The 14,826-nt window shown below is 39.8% G+C and overlaps 2 protein-coding genes across 54 annotated transcripts in view; one reads left to right on the plus strand and one right to left on the minus strand.

The window, feature by feature from the left end:
- PLEKHA3 (pleckstrin homology domain containing A3) overlaps positions 1 to 8,601 on the plus strand; it is a 27,969-nt gene extending 19,368 nt beyond the window's left edge. For all 4 annotated transcript variants that reach the window (XR_012905417.2, XR_012905419.2, XR_012905421.2 and 1 more), the window contains exon 10: positions 1,331 to 8,601. The gene's annotated coding sequence lies outside the window, so the exon portion shown is untranslated. The remainder of the gene's footprint in view (positions 1 to 1,330) is intronic.
- TTN (titin) overlaps positions 2,995 to 14,826 on the minus strand; it is a 323,995-nt gene continuing 312,163 nt past the window's right edge. For all 50 annotated transcript variants that reach the window (XM_089779942.1, XM_089779940.1, XM_089779930.1 and 47 more), the window contains 9 exons: positions 14,492 to 14,797; positions 14,088 to 14,387; positions 13,269 to 13,844; positions 12,874 to 13,179; positions 12,191 to 12,784; positions 6,116 to 12,063; positions 5,869 to 6,022; positions 4,429 to 4,716; positions 2,995 to 4,297 (listed from right to left, as the gene is read on the minus strand). In XM_089779942.1, the coding sequence (XP_089636068.1) occupies positions 3,999 to 4,297; positions 4,429 to 4,716; positions 5,869 to 6,022; positions 6,116 to 12,063; positions 12,191 to 12,784; positions 12,874 to 13,179; positions 13,269 to 13,844; positions 14,088 to 14,387; positions 14,492 to 14,797 (8,771 nt within the window). In that variant the 3' untranslated portion in view covers positions 2,995 to 3,998. The remainder of the gene's footprint in view (positions 4,298 to 4,428; positions 4,717 to 5,868; positions 6,023 to 6,115; positions 12,064 to 12,190; positions 12,785 to 12,873; positions 13,180 to 13,268; positions 13,845 to 14,087; positions 14,388 to 14,491; positions 14,798 to 14,826) is intronic.

Raw genomic sequence — 14,826 nt, forward strand, 5'->3', positions numbered from 1 at the left:
TCTCTCCTACATACTGACCCCCTCCACCCATTCCCCACTCCAGAACAATGATTGATTTAAATTAAGAAAAACAAAGCTTAAGGACCCAAGCTTTGGCTGCTTTTGTACTCTTAACACTTTGAGGTAGTGAACAGCACATTAAACAGCCTAACTTCCAATTGATGCCATGGCTTTAGCTTCGCTCAGTGCTTGTTAAACTAAGGGCCCTGGAGCCTGCTAGCACAGCTCACAAAGTGATTCAGTGCATCTCCTGGAGGACACACACTCAGGGCTGGACTGAGAGGTGGGTGAGCCATGCAGCTGCCCGGGATGCCAACCGCTGGGGGTGGAGTGGGGTGGGGAGGGGGGTGGGTGTCGCCTGATGGCAGCTGTAAAGGGCGCGCGGCATCCCTTATAGCTGCCATCAGGTGCCATGCGCCCGGCTCCTTCAGCACCGATCCCCTCCCCCCCACGGCGCTGGCCAGCAGCTCCCTTCCCCCCACGGCCGCGGGGCCCTGCACAGCCCAGCACACATGCACGCCAGCAGCGGTGGCAGGGCCAGGACAGGCTGCGCATGCACCGTGTGCCCGGTTCGGCACCGTGTGCTCAGGGTGCCAAAATGGCTTGGGCCGTCCCTGCACACACTAGAAGGGAATCCTATGGCTCCCTAGATGTAAATGAATTGCTCTCCTATGTGTGTGTGTGTGTGTGTGCATAAATGCAAAGATTATGTGGGTTTTTTTTTTCACACTTTGCAAGACCTAATGGGGGTCTTAGGCTGCAGAGCTAAAACGCGCCGCCACATCCAAGGAACACAACCACTTTTTTGGAATAGTTTCGGACGTGTTCTTGTGGCATCCCTGTATTCCTCTCTGTGTGCGGAATAAGTGCTGTTCTGAAAGAGGATATTTTTCCAAAATTTGGCCCCGTATAGTTGGGCCAAATTTCAGAAAAGCCTCTTTAAAAAGATATGCCATTTTTTTCCCAACTTTTCTCTGCAGTGTAGCCATAAGGTTAGTGTGGACCAGTATTACAATTAGTTGCTATAGGCATGAAAGGATAAAAAATGAATGTGCTAGTTTTAAAGCTATGCTGGGAGCCACCAGGTGACACTGTTGCCCAGATTTTTCCTCTGCTCTTTGCAACCTAAAGAAGTGCCCAGGAATGCTCATGACACTATCTACATTTTTTGTTCATTTCTAAGGGGGGGAGGGGGCTGCAGTACTAACTAACATGGCTACCCCCTGAACGTTTATACTTCCTTTGTGAGCAATAGTCTGTCTTTGACACACACTTTGGGAGGCAACCAGAAGGTGCCTGTCACTAATTACTGTCAATTCTTGAGGCACAGGAGTTCCCTGGGAACCAGGCAATGGTGGAGTGACTGAGAGGCCTGAAAGAGGGGCATGCCTGTGTACTATTTGTGACTTCCTCTATTCAAGAATTGGTATGTGTATTGTAAATGAAACAAGTTACATTAAGGGACCAACTCCCTAACCCTAACCTTTCCCAGTTCTCTCCTGTGATGTGGCATTCCATGTGTTTTATAAAAATATGCTTATGATGCCATAATTGAAATCTGCTTCATGCAAGAAGACGCATGTAAATATCATTGGCAAAATTATGATTATCTCATTCATAGTCTTGTAGATGTAGTTAGGACTATTGATCTGTGCATCTGTAATTCACATTAGCGTCATTAACAGGTCCTAGATCTACCTGAAATAATGGCTAGGGTGAGAAATTATTACCTATAACCAGTTTCTTTAGTGAATCTAATTTAGACTGAAAACACATTATTTTCTTTGTTGTGTTTGGCCACTTAAATAAATTTTTTTCCCTCATTAACACAATTATTTTTTATTTATTACCACGTTTATGTAGTATCTAACTCAGGGAGGGAAGAAAAAGAGGCTGTGCATACCTTCCTTCACATTGAGGAAGGCACAAACTTGGATTTGTACCCTAAGGGATGGTGAACATGTGGGTGTGGTAGTAAATCCCTTAAGCTGAGTCCTTCCAGAGCTGCGCTCAGTGTCCGTATCAGCAGCTGGTTGTAGCCCTGCTTGTGTAACTTGGCTTAGCAATAAAGGGGGCCCAAACTGACTGAGAAGGCGATTAAGCACCTCAGTTGGCATCCTACGTCACACCAGATTTGGGTGGCATGGTGGAGAATCAGCCCTTAGGGTTGATGAACGTGAGTGCCCACTGTGGCCAAAAGCACTAAGGCAATACTGGAGAGACATAAACAGGCCTCTGGACTAAAACAAGAGTGCTTAGTTTACCTCTGAGTGCTGTAAGTGCCTATTAGGCATGTTTTCTAATCCTTCAATTATTTCCTGGTTCTTCACTGAACCCTCTTTACCAACATTTGTCTTCAGTTGTGGACACCAGCAGCTCAGGACACATTAACACCACTAGCAAATACTATCTATCTTAACAGAGAAAAGGGTGACTTAAATGAGCACTAGCAGCAGCAAAAAATATTGACTAGAGGGCTCTTCAATTGAGGAAAGAAAGGGATAGCATGTTCCAGTAGCTGGACGCTGAAGTTAGATAAATTCAGTCTGGAAATAAGGTGTACATATATATCAGTGAGCATGATTAACCATTGGAATAATTTACGAAAGATCATGGTGGATTTTCTATCACTGACAAATTTTTAAAGCAAGACTATATATTTTTATAGAGAGATATTCTAGGAATTATTTTGGGGCAGTTCTACAACCTGCATTACACAGGAGGGCAGGCTAGGTAATCACAGTTTGTTCCTTCTGGTCTTGGAATCTATGACCGTGCAGCCTTGATCCCACCAATCTTCCCTAACTCTATCACTGTGAAAAGATTGACGTGTTTTGGGAAGAGAGAGTATGAGGAACCAAAGAAAGGTGGGCTATGAGCAGAAAGAGTAAAGACTCAATTGTTTCCTCTCCTCTCCATCTACTTCTGGGGTTTAAAAGGAAATGTCAGAAAAATATAATATAACATAAAGACCAAATGACAAGAAATTACACATTGTGAAGTGCAGGTAGCATGCTTTATTTCAATGAATACTATCTCAAGGAGGTTCAACAAATACAGCTAACAATAAAATTGACTACTATAAGAGTACTAAATCAAATTGAAGGTAAGGGCATTATTATGGTGTTAGCAACAGTTTCTTGGATTTCTTTAAAAAACTGTGGTTCATTGCTTAGTTGCCCAAAAGTTACAATACTATAATAGAGTTCTAATACTACCACACAAATGCACAATCACTGCACCCTGGGAACCTCCAAGACTCAGTACTGCTGCTGCATTTGAGTACCCAAATAACTTTGTTGAATGAGGGAATGGCCAGGTGATGTTATTTTTTAAAAGCTATTTAGGTAGTCAATATGCCAGAAACAGTACTCAAACAATGAGTGAACAAAGTGCTGGCCGCTTGCACTTTGCTCAAAATATTGAAAGTCAGTCCGGAAATAAAAATTAGTGTGACAATCAGAGTCAATGTAAAACATTAAAGTGCTGATTACAGGAGGGTAGATGTAAACATCACCAATGCCTTACACTTCTGATTCAACATGTGTATTTGTGCATGTGTAAGGTACAATGCACAGTATCATTTCTGAGATGTATGCAGTCTTCAACAGGGAGCCTCTCTACCTGTTGAGGCATTCTTAGACATCAACATTGTGTTGAGGCACAAAAATTAGTTAAATGTTGAGCAGGGTATTCGTTTCTTTAGAAACTTTCTCCTACCAACTGTTAGTTCCAAAAATTACATTTTAAAAGTCACAAAATAAATGGTACAAAACTCCATAACCGTTAACTTCGGCTATATACAGTATGTACATGTCACTGGAAAATGTTTAAAATTCAGAGGTCAAATAATAACTATAAGTCATAATGTATATCTTTGAACTTCGTCTCATTCAGGTAGGTACAAAAATAGTTTTTTTTTCATATTTACAGATCAGATATTTCAGTCTAGTAGACACTTGTAAAAAGTCAAGTGTAAATAAAACAGATGAAGCCCTCTAAATTGATCGAATATTAATATTCACAGTGGCAGAGTCAGTGCCAAATTCATTTCCTAAATTCAGCGTATAAAGTCCGCCATCATTCTTCTGGACATCCATGATGATAAGGGTGGTTAGATCTTCACTAGTTTCAATATGGAATCTGCCTTGCTGTTCCTGATTAGTAATTTTTCTTCCTTTGCAGGACCATGTTACTTCAGGAGCAGGTTCACCCGAAAAAGCACAAGATACTGTGAGAACCTTTCCTTCATCAATGCTGATATCAGATGGAAGAGCTTCAATTTTGGGTGATACTCCTTTGCAATTTGGGAAAGTAAGTTTCAAGTTAGTTATTTTCATTAAGAACTATCTCCCTGCAGCAGAGGTTTTCTAAGTGCTATTCCAGGGTATTTGATATTCTAGTTCTACCAGTAATTTTATTGCTCACCTCTCAAACTGGATTTAATCATGCTACTAGTTGAACTCTCCAGTTGAGTCAGACTAGATTTCCCCATAATACTGCTGGAGCTCATCTCTACAAAGGATTCTTTCATGGAAGAGGACATGCTTTGGGCAGACATGCTTGCAAATTTCGTTTCAGTCATGCTGCTACTGCTGAATGAAGCCTCTTGTTTAGAAGCAGACATTTGAAGTGACTGAGAAGAGAAACTTTCCTGCATGCTTGCATCACCACTTGTCCTCAATACTACCTCTTTTGGAGGTTCTTCAATTAAAGCTGTGGAGCATAGCAAACACAAAAGGAAAAAGCTAAGTCATCTCATTAACTGGTGAAGTAATGTGATCCTATGTTGACTTTAAAGAAGGGAGAAAAGAGTATGCTTTACTGTTTAAAAGTAAACTTCAATGGACCATAAAAATGTTTCCAATTACTTGATCCAACATTAAATCACCAATAATAATTTATATATGAAATAATGAAGCAGGAAGCAGACATTTTATTAGTCTATGACATATATGAAGAAAGGAAAATTAAAGCTGCAGCCAGAGACTTAATTCTGGAGTTTAGAAGTTAATTAGAGAAGTTTACTGTTTTTTTCTGACAATGAGTATTTCAATTTAGTTTTTTTGAGTCCTTTTCAGATAATCCAGAAAATGCCAACTAAAATGTACCTAGAAAGAGCTATTGGAACTCTTTGCTATTCCTTCAGTATCTAGCTGCAGCTGTGATTTGCCAATTTTAAGACATACCACATGGCATTTCCTATCAGATTTACTATTAGAATCATAGAGCAAGAGATTATGCATTTGCCTTGCTTATATCAAATAGAAATTCTGAAATAGTTTCAGGGACTTTTAAATCCTGATTTATAATTTCTTTGCTTGACTTACATATTCTGGTTACGTGAATTGTTCTGTTGTCATCTAACAAATAATAAATATCACAGCTGCTTTCTCTTTAACATAAGCACAAGCATACCTCATCAGCAAAAATACACTAATCCCTTGATGCCAGGAATCAAGATATTCTTGAACTGCCAGCAAAAAAGTTTAATTAAAGTACTAGTAATTCAATACATTTTTAAATGTCAGAGTAACACCTTTTTTTAAAAAAATGAACTACTTTGACATTTGCTGAAGCAGTAATCACCAGCACCCAGGGTTAATGAAAAGCTTATTGCAGTTAAGAATGTTCGCTGCTTGCTAGTAACACTCATCTGGGAGGAAATTGAATACGCTTAAATAGGTGTTATGAGGGATCTTTCATGCTATTTTATTTGTAAAATATAAATTACATTGTACTTTGTATAACAAATATAGAAATGTGTTAAAACGCACAAGTCAACAACACTTTACATATTTTGCATCTAATTCTATCAGGAAGAGAATTCTAGTAATTCAAAAAACAATAATTAAACAACAAACTTACGGAGTACAGTCAGGGATGCTGTAGCAGAGCATTGTCCGTGGTAATTTTTTGCTTTGACTGTGTATTTTCCGCTGTCACTCACTGCAGCATTTAGAATATTAAGAGAATATATAGTATTGGAGCGATTTACACTGATTTTGGATGAAATAGCAATCTGGGGGGGGGGAAAAATGGTTTTTGATTATGGTCAACTTTAACAAGAATTTGCAATACAGTTTTTAAAGCTAATATGTAAGTGATTACTTACTGGTTGGTTATTCTTAAACCATTCAATTTCAGGAGATGGATCCCCAGAGATTTCACAAGTCAACAATACATCTTGTCCTTCATTAACATTTTGAGATTTGGGCTGTGTGATGAAGGCTGGTGCATTTGAGAGCTCAGTAGTAAAGGTGATATCATACTGGCATCTGACAATGCCTTCGTCAGTTTTCCCTTCACAAGTAAGTATTCCTTCATCTTTATGACTAGCTTTTTTGATGGTTAAAGTGTGATCACTTCCAGACACACCATATCTGTAAGCTTCTGAATTAGGTAGCTCCATTCCATTCAGTACCCATTTAACTTCAGATGCACCATCAATGTTGGCTTTCACAGTAAATTTCTGACCTTCAGACACAGCCATTTTAGTGGAAGAAGCTTTAATTTCTGCATGTGATCTTTTGGCTTCTTCAGAAATTACTGACTTTTTTACAATTTCTTCTTGGATCACTGCTTTTTCTTGAGCTGTAACTGCTGATTTCTTCTGGGTAGAAACTTTAAGTGCCTCAGCCTCTTTCTCAGCTGATTTAGACTTTTCAGTCATGCTTGACATTTGGGAATGGATACTTTTAAAAACTTGGCCAACAAACTGGAAGTTAGTTTTAGATATACCACCTTCCCCAATGATTTCACAGGTATATTCGCCTTGATCAGACTCTTTCAGGTTATGGATTTTGAGTTCATAGGTGCCATCTGCTGAATAATGAAACATGAAATGGCTGTCTTCTTTCAGTTTGTTTCCATCTTTATACCAGGCTACTTCTCTGACACTTAAGATACTGCTTTCCACTGCACAGGAAAACTTTACTTTATCTCCACAAGCTTCCACTTTCAATTGCTGAGTTATCTTGGGAGGAGTAGCAGCTGGTAATTGCACTTTCTCTGTAGGAGCTGTCCTGCCTTCTGCTGCTGATTTTGCTTTTGGGTGAGCAATAGGTGGTTCGGGGGATTTTACACGTTTAGGTGATTTAACTGGCTCTGGAGACTTCACACGAGGCTCAGGAGATTTGACTCTTGGAGATGATAAAATTGCTTTTTCAGGAATCTTTGCTCTCTGTACAGTCAAAGTGAAGTGTGCTTCCTGTCTTCCTTCAGAGTTTTCCACCACCAAACTGTAACTTCCTTCATCTAATGTCTGGACAGAAGAAATCTCAAAGGTAGATTTGTATTGTGTTCGTGTGACTTGGAAGCGCCTGGAAGAAACAATGGCTTGACCTGCACGTAACCATGTTACTGTTGGTGTTGGTTCACCATCAACGTCACAAGAAAATCTTGCGGTTTCTCCTTCATAGACAGTGATTGACCGTGGTTTTGTTAATATTGTTGCCGGAAGAGTGGTCTTAAACTTCTTGTGTGAAGCCCTTTCTTCAAATGATTTTTCTTCAGCTGCTGTGATTTTCTTTTCAGCAGAAGCATGATGTTCATATGACGAGAGTGATTCTCTTGTCTCTGTCATTTCTGATTTGACTTCTCTTACTGAAGAAATAGCCTCTATTGCAGATGTTTTCTTAAATGAGGAAACAGCATAAGCTTCCGTCTTTGTCAAGTCAGGAAAAATGGATCTTGGTACTTCCTCATCTCTGCGCCGGGAAGAGTAGGTAGTATAATCTCCTCCTGTAACATCTAATGTAGCATAGTCAGAACATTCTCCTTTGTAGTTTGTGCATACTACACGATATGTTCCACTGTCATCAATATGGCAGTCGAGAATCTCCAGGGTTAATACACCACTTGTATTAGTGAAATGTATCTTACTGCTCTCTTGAATTTCAATACCATTATGGTACCATTTCACTTCAGCTGTTGGTTTTGACTGAACATTCAGAATGAACCTGGTATTATGATTACATGGCACACGATGAGAGCGCATTCTCAGAGTGATGCGAGGGGTGTGGTCCAAGGTGAAAGGCTGCTGAGTCAGAACTTCGTATTTCCTTTCCATTGTTTTCTGAGTTTTTAAAGCAGATTTCATGGCATCATACCTGGAGAAGATATCAAATCTGGCCATCCTTTCGAATCGAGAAAGTGACCTTTCACTAGTCACCGGGCTTGGTGAGCGTGGTCGAGTTCTCTCTGGTGTAGGGGATCTCCTTTCAGTTTCTTCTACAGGCCGTGAACGGGGATGAATTAATTCAGATACTGGGCGCATTAATTCAATATAAGTTGGAGAAAGAGATCTCCTCCTCCTTAATAGCCTCGAGGGTGGTGAAAATTCCCTTTGAACACGTTCCACCATTTTTATTTCTGCTTCTTCTTCTGATGTAATCTCAGTTATTTCTCTTTGTCTCCTCCTCATTCTGCTCTCTTCCTCCTGTGCCATACGCTCAAGCTCACTCTTGTACTCAGAAAGTCGCTGAGTTGTGATAACTGGACGAAGCAATTCTTCATCCTCTCTTTCATCCATTATTCTCTGCTTTTGTTTTGGTGGCCTATAGGCAGCCCTGTCATGGCGTTGACGTAGTTCTGCATAACTTGCTCCAGTTTCAGTTTTTGTTGGGATATGATAGGTTGAGTACCTCAGCTCTCTTTTTCTGGCTTCCTCTGTACTGGCCTGTTCCCCTATTGAAGAATAACGCAGGGCAGACAGCTCAAAACGTGGAGGACTTCTGCTTGGTGGTGAAGCAGAAAAGCCTAGCTCAAGTTCCTCTTCAAGACGCAGTCTTTCCTCTTCAATTCTCTTCATGGCTAAATAGTCAGCAGTAGGTAGGAGTAATTCCTCATCTGACAGGTCACTGAGTGATCGCCTTCTTGGTCTGTAATAAAGCTCATAATCAGGAGAAGGTGTTCGGCGGCGTGCTGGTCTCACAGTTTCAAGGTCATCTTGTGACAGCTTTGGTATGCGCCATTTAGGTTTATACTGATCAGAAATGCGTGGGAGTGGCATTACATAGAATTGTTCCCATCTAGAAAGGCGAATGCGCTTTGATCGTTTTTGAACAATTCTGTCCAGTTTTCCTGGCATTTCATACTGGTCTCGCAGTTTCTTGTACCACTTCATATCTGACATAGGCACAAACTGTTTAATACTCTGATCTTCCTCAAGAGTGGTACGTACATGCCTGCGAGGCTCTGGTATTTGATATGGCATACGAAGTCTCCTTTCTTCCTTTATTTCTTTCTTTTGAATTTCATATTCACCTTTGACTGTCTTAGTACTCACTGCTGGCTTATACAGGATGGCAGCTTCTCTTAGTGCTTCCTGTGCAGCTTGTGTTAGTGGAACAGTTTCAGTCCCAGAAAGGATTTCTGCCATTCTTAGTGTCTTGTCAATTTGTTTTCGTACGTGCTTTTCTCGCTCTTCTTCTGTCTTGTATTCATGCTTGACATATGTCAAGCGTTCTACTTTCAGATAAGCCTGACAACTTGCAGATCCAGCACTGTTGGTAGCAGTAACTCTATAATAACCACTATCTTCTGGCAAAGTATCTCTGATGTGCAAAGCATAATAGTCCAAGCCTTCGTGAACAACTTCAATGTTGGGACCACAGGACAGAGGCTGACCATCTTTCTCCCATTTTAATTTTGGTTTTGGTATACCAGATACCCTTATCTCAAAGCACACACTATGGCCTTCTTGGCACTCTGCATTTGCTAATAATCTTTTGAACATTGGTCTTAATGTAGTGTCTGCTGGAGGTGGGTGTGGAATTACAGTCAGCTTAGCTTTACAGCTGTCTTCACCATATTTGTTGCGAGCTAAAACAGTATATTCAGCATCATCATCCTCAGTAAGATTATGGATGGTAAGTTGATAGAGACCTTTGTCAGATTCAAAAGTATACTTCCTATCGTCATCGCCTGGTTTGATTTTCTGACCTGATTTGAACCATGTTACTCGAGGCTCTGGGTGGACAGTTATAGTTACTCCAAACCTGACATTTTCACCAATATAGGCAGTGTGGTTATACAGCGGCAAAGTAAATTCTGGTGGCCTCTCTAGAAGTCTCATAGTATCTATTCGGCGTTTCACTTTCTTAACTGTTCTGCATCTATAATACTCAGAAACTTCTCTCATACCTGTGACAAATAGCTCAGCATAGGAACTATCTTCACCATAGTCATTTACTACTTTGCACCTATAGGTACCATCATCTGCTTTAGTAATGTCTTTGACATACATGGTTGCCACTCCTTCATGGTAGCTAATTTCATATTTCCCATTGTTCTCCAGTTGCCTGGTACCAAAGTACCAAGTCACTTGTGTCGACTGATCATAATTTTCAATCTTACATATATATTTAGCATGCCCTCCTTCTTCTGCAACAGCATGCATTATCTGCCCAGAAATGGGACCAATGTCAATTGATGCAACTTTTACTTTGGCAACAGTAACTCCTTTCTGAGATCTAACTGCACCACCACAGGAAATGCGAGCTACTGACACAACCATGTTCCATTCTTTTTTCACCAGGGTCTGGTAGTATCGCCTATGCCTTAATGTCTTGATGACTTTAGTGCTGATCTTTTCTGTCCTCTGTTTCAGCCATGAATGACTAAGTGCTTCTGTAGCAGTCATACGACCCTTCCTCTCTTTTACTAGTAGACGATCAACAAAGTCCATGGCTTCAATGCTTATATCTTTAAATGCTTCATCATCAAAGTTGTATTCAGCACTCATGATATTTTCAATAGTTTGTTGGTTTGTTTCAGCAATAAAAGGATTAATACCACTTAGAAGTATATATACTAGGGCACCAAGTGACCACATGTCAGTGGCTGTGCTGACCACATCATTTTGATGTACTTCAGGTCCATAATATTCAGGAGAAGTAAACTGAAGTCTAAAACTGTCACCAGGCTTCAACTGTCTAGCTTGACCAAACTCAATAATTTTAATTATGGAGCTTCTTCTTGTAATATAAATGATATTCTCTGGCCTGATATCAAAATGTCCAATGTTATGATTGTGTAAAAATTCAAGTGCTCCACAGACCTGGCGTACATAGTTTACTATTTCTCTTTCACTCAGTTCAAATGAAGCTGTACTAATTCTTTCAAGGATGTCAGCTCCAGATATGAACTCAAAGATCATGACTAATTCTTCTAGGCTTTCAAATGATTCATGAAGATACAAGATATTTCTATGCCTAGCAATGTTTAGGATGGAAATTTCTTTCTTTACTAAAACTTGGTCAGCTCCTTTTACTTTAACAAACTTGGCCAGGAAGGTCTTCTTAGAAACTGTCTCAACACAACGGTGGACAATTCCAAAATGCCCACGCCCAAGCTCTTCAGCAATCATGTATTTGTCATAGAGTTCCTTGGTAGAAGAGTGAGATGCTTTGACTGTGGTGATTTCTCTGGTCTCATCAACTTCTTCATCGTAGTTCAGCATTCTTGTCTTATCTTCCTTCGTTACAATTGGTTCTGTAGGTTCAGAAGGCTGACTTTGTCCAAATTTATTTTCTGCAATTACATGGAACTGGTAGCTTGTCTTGCCAAATAGGTTTACCACAGTGTATCGAGTATCACGAGCTTGTGCAACACGAATCCATCTCTCTGCTGTAGTAGCACATTTCTCAATGATGTAATTTGTGATTCTGCTTCCACCATCAGTTGCTGGAGCATTCCAGCTCAAGTTGACTGAATCCCTTGAAATGTCACTTACTTTCAGACCCCTTGGTGGATCAGGTACATCAGCCACATCTAATTCAACTGTTTTTTGATCAATGCCAAATCTGTTTTTAGCACAAACAATGTAGAAACCTGCATCTTTTCTGTCCACACCATTTGGAAAAACTAGGGAGGTGAATGATCTTGTAACAATAACTTGGTAATGTCCATTGTTATCAATGAGATCTTGTCCTTTCTGCCATGTAATCACAGGATCTGGTTTGCCACTGAATGGAATCTTGATGCTGACCACTTCACCTCGGAGAGCGTGAACAGCTCCCATGCCTTCAAGATTTTTTGGCAAGTGAATCTTAGCAGGAACTGTAGCAGAAGGAAAGAAACATCCCATTAGTACAAATAATACTTAAGTAAAACACAGTAAGAGTATTCTTAAACTTTGAAAAATTAAATAAATAATTTGACTAAAGTATCAAAACATTTGATTCACCTTCAACATCCAAAGAGGCAGTACCAGACACAGATCCTCCTTGATTGGTAGCTCGAACTTGGTAGATAGTGGCATCATCATCCATTGCATTTGTAATGACAAGCTGGTGATATCCACCTTTAAATTCTTGTATCTTAACCTTTTCACCATCTGGCAAGATCTCTTTACCCTGCTTAAACCATTTCACAATAGGTTTAGGATGACCGGTGACTTTGCAAACAAATGTCGCAGTGGCTCTAAATTTCACATTCAGGCTTCTTAGTTCTTCCTTGAAATGTGGTGCTTGGATTGGTACATCAGATTTTGGAATGATTGGTTGTGATACTTCACTCCATTCACTTTCACCACCTAGATTTTCACATTTTACGCGGAATTCATATTCAAGACCTTCAACAAGACTTGTCACAGAATAGACTGTTTCGTGAATTTCTTCTGTTGTTACTGCAATCCACTTGTTTTGTTTTTTCTCACGTTTCTCAAGGTAGTAATTTCTGATCTTTGCACCTCCATCACTAGCTGGTGGTTTCCAGGACACAACACAAGAGTCCTTTGTAACAGCAGTTGCTACTGGTTGACTTGGTTGTCCTGGTTTTTCTGTAAAGAATAAAATAATTAAAACACTAAATGATGTTATCTTAGTAATTCACAGATAAATGTAAACATGGTTTTTGGTACACACTTACCAAATGGACTTTTGATAACAACAACTGATGAAACCTCTAGTGCTTCGCTAATGCCATATGTATTCTGAGCAGAAACACGGAAATAATAGCCTGCATTTTCAGTTAGGTTAACAATTCTGCACGTTGTGCCTGAAATGCTTGAAGATACCAGTTGCCACTCTGTGCCTTCCTTGGCTTCACGTTTCTCTACCACATAGTTTGTTATCAAAGCACCTCCATCATCCTGAGGAGACTTCCAGCTGATTACCACAGAGTTTTTCAATAGGGCTTCCACAACAATTGGCCCTGTTGGTTTATCTGGTTTATCTATAAAAGGAAAACAGTATTTTTGTAATCTGCCAGTAAATGTTTTAGAGAATGTTGTTCAACAGAATTATTGGATATACATTAAATACCTTGTATTTCCACATTAAGTACAGTGTCAACTGTTCCAAATATGTTGCTTAGTTGCACTTTGTACTTCCCAGCGTGGGTCTTATGATGGACATTCTTAATGACAAGATGAGTATAATGCTCTGTGTTCTCAATAGTAACATTTTCTGAATCTCTCAAAGGTTTCTTGTCATGGAACCAAGTGATAGCAGGTACTGGGCGACCAATATACACAATATGGAGGCGAAGGGTGCCACCCACACCTGCATAATATTTCTCTTTCAATGGGAAGCCAGGGTGGAACTGAGGAGGAGCCTGCAAGAGTAGCTTGCCACTTGTTTCAATTTCTCCAACATCATTGGTAGCCATGCAAGTGTAGACACCTTCATCATCTTGTTCTTCTGTTAGTACAGTCAGAGTATGGGTGCGTCCATCAGATGACATTTTGTATTTTCGGCTTTGTATCAGTTCTTTGCCGAAACGATACCATTTAATGTCAGGAAGAGGCCTCCCTACAATCTGGCATGTCAACTGAGCTGCTTCACCCAGGTTAGTTGTAACATCCGTCATTGCTTGTCTTATGCCTGGTGTTTCTCCAGCTTGAAAGGTTGAAAAAAAGAAAGGTTGAAAAAAAGAAAATTATTAATGTTCCTCCAATATTTACTTTATCTATATGTATCCTTCACTTATCAGTTTACAATTAAACTTTCAAACTTAGTCTTTAAGACCATAGAGCCAATATATAATGCTCATGAGAACAACATCACAGTTTGCTAGGACATAAAATACCAGTTAATCTGTCACACAAATCATAGAAACCAGAAAAGTACATTTAAACTTACATGTTAGTTTAGTCTTTACTGTCATGGCTGTTCTTCGAGGTCTGCTGACTCCGGTCTCATTTTCTGCAAAAACCCGGAATTCATATTCTGTAGCCTCCAGTAAACCTCCCATGGTGAATTGTCTGTCTTTGATACGTTCTTTATTGCACTTTTTCCATGCGCTCTCTCCAGACTGACGATATTCAATCCAGTATCCTAGGATCTCTTTTCCACCATCACACTCAGGCCGTTCCCATTCTAAAGTAATGCTGTCCTTAGATATAGAAGTGATCTCAATTTCTCCAGGTTGACTTGGTTTGTCTATAAATTACAGAACATTTACAAAAATTAAATTTCACATCTCTCAGAACTTCATTATCAACTAAATTCAAAGAGTTATCAAACTAATTCAAAGTGTTTCTTACCAAATGGATCTTTGCACACGACTGGTTCAGAAGCAGGGCTTGGTTCACTCTCACCAATGTCATTTTGTGCAATGATGCGGAATTGATATTCAGCATCTGGAACAAGTCCTGTCACCGTGAACATTGTAGTCGTGATTTGAGTCTTGTTATGTCTGACCCATTTCTCTGTAGATGTCTCTTTACGCTCAACGTAGTAGCCAGTGACACGAGAACCACCATCATCTTTAGGCCTGGACCAGAATAAGCTAACAGAGCTCTTTGTGACATCATGTACTTCTGGTGGATTGCTTGGAGGCTCTGGAGGATCTATTAAAAATAACATAATAACCATGTAT

Source organism: Pelodiscus sinensis, chromosome 7 (genome assembly GCF_052426305.1).
Source record: "Pelodiscus sinensis isolate ZL-2025 chromosome 7, ASM5242630v1, whole genome shotgun sequence".
Lineage (NCBI taxonomy): Eukaryota > Metazoa > Chordata > Testudines > Trionychidae > Pelodiscus > Pelodiscus sinensis.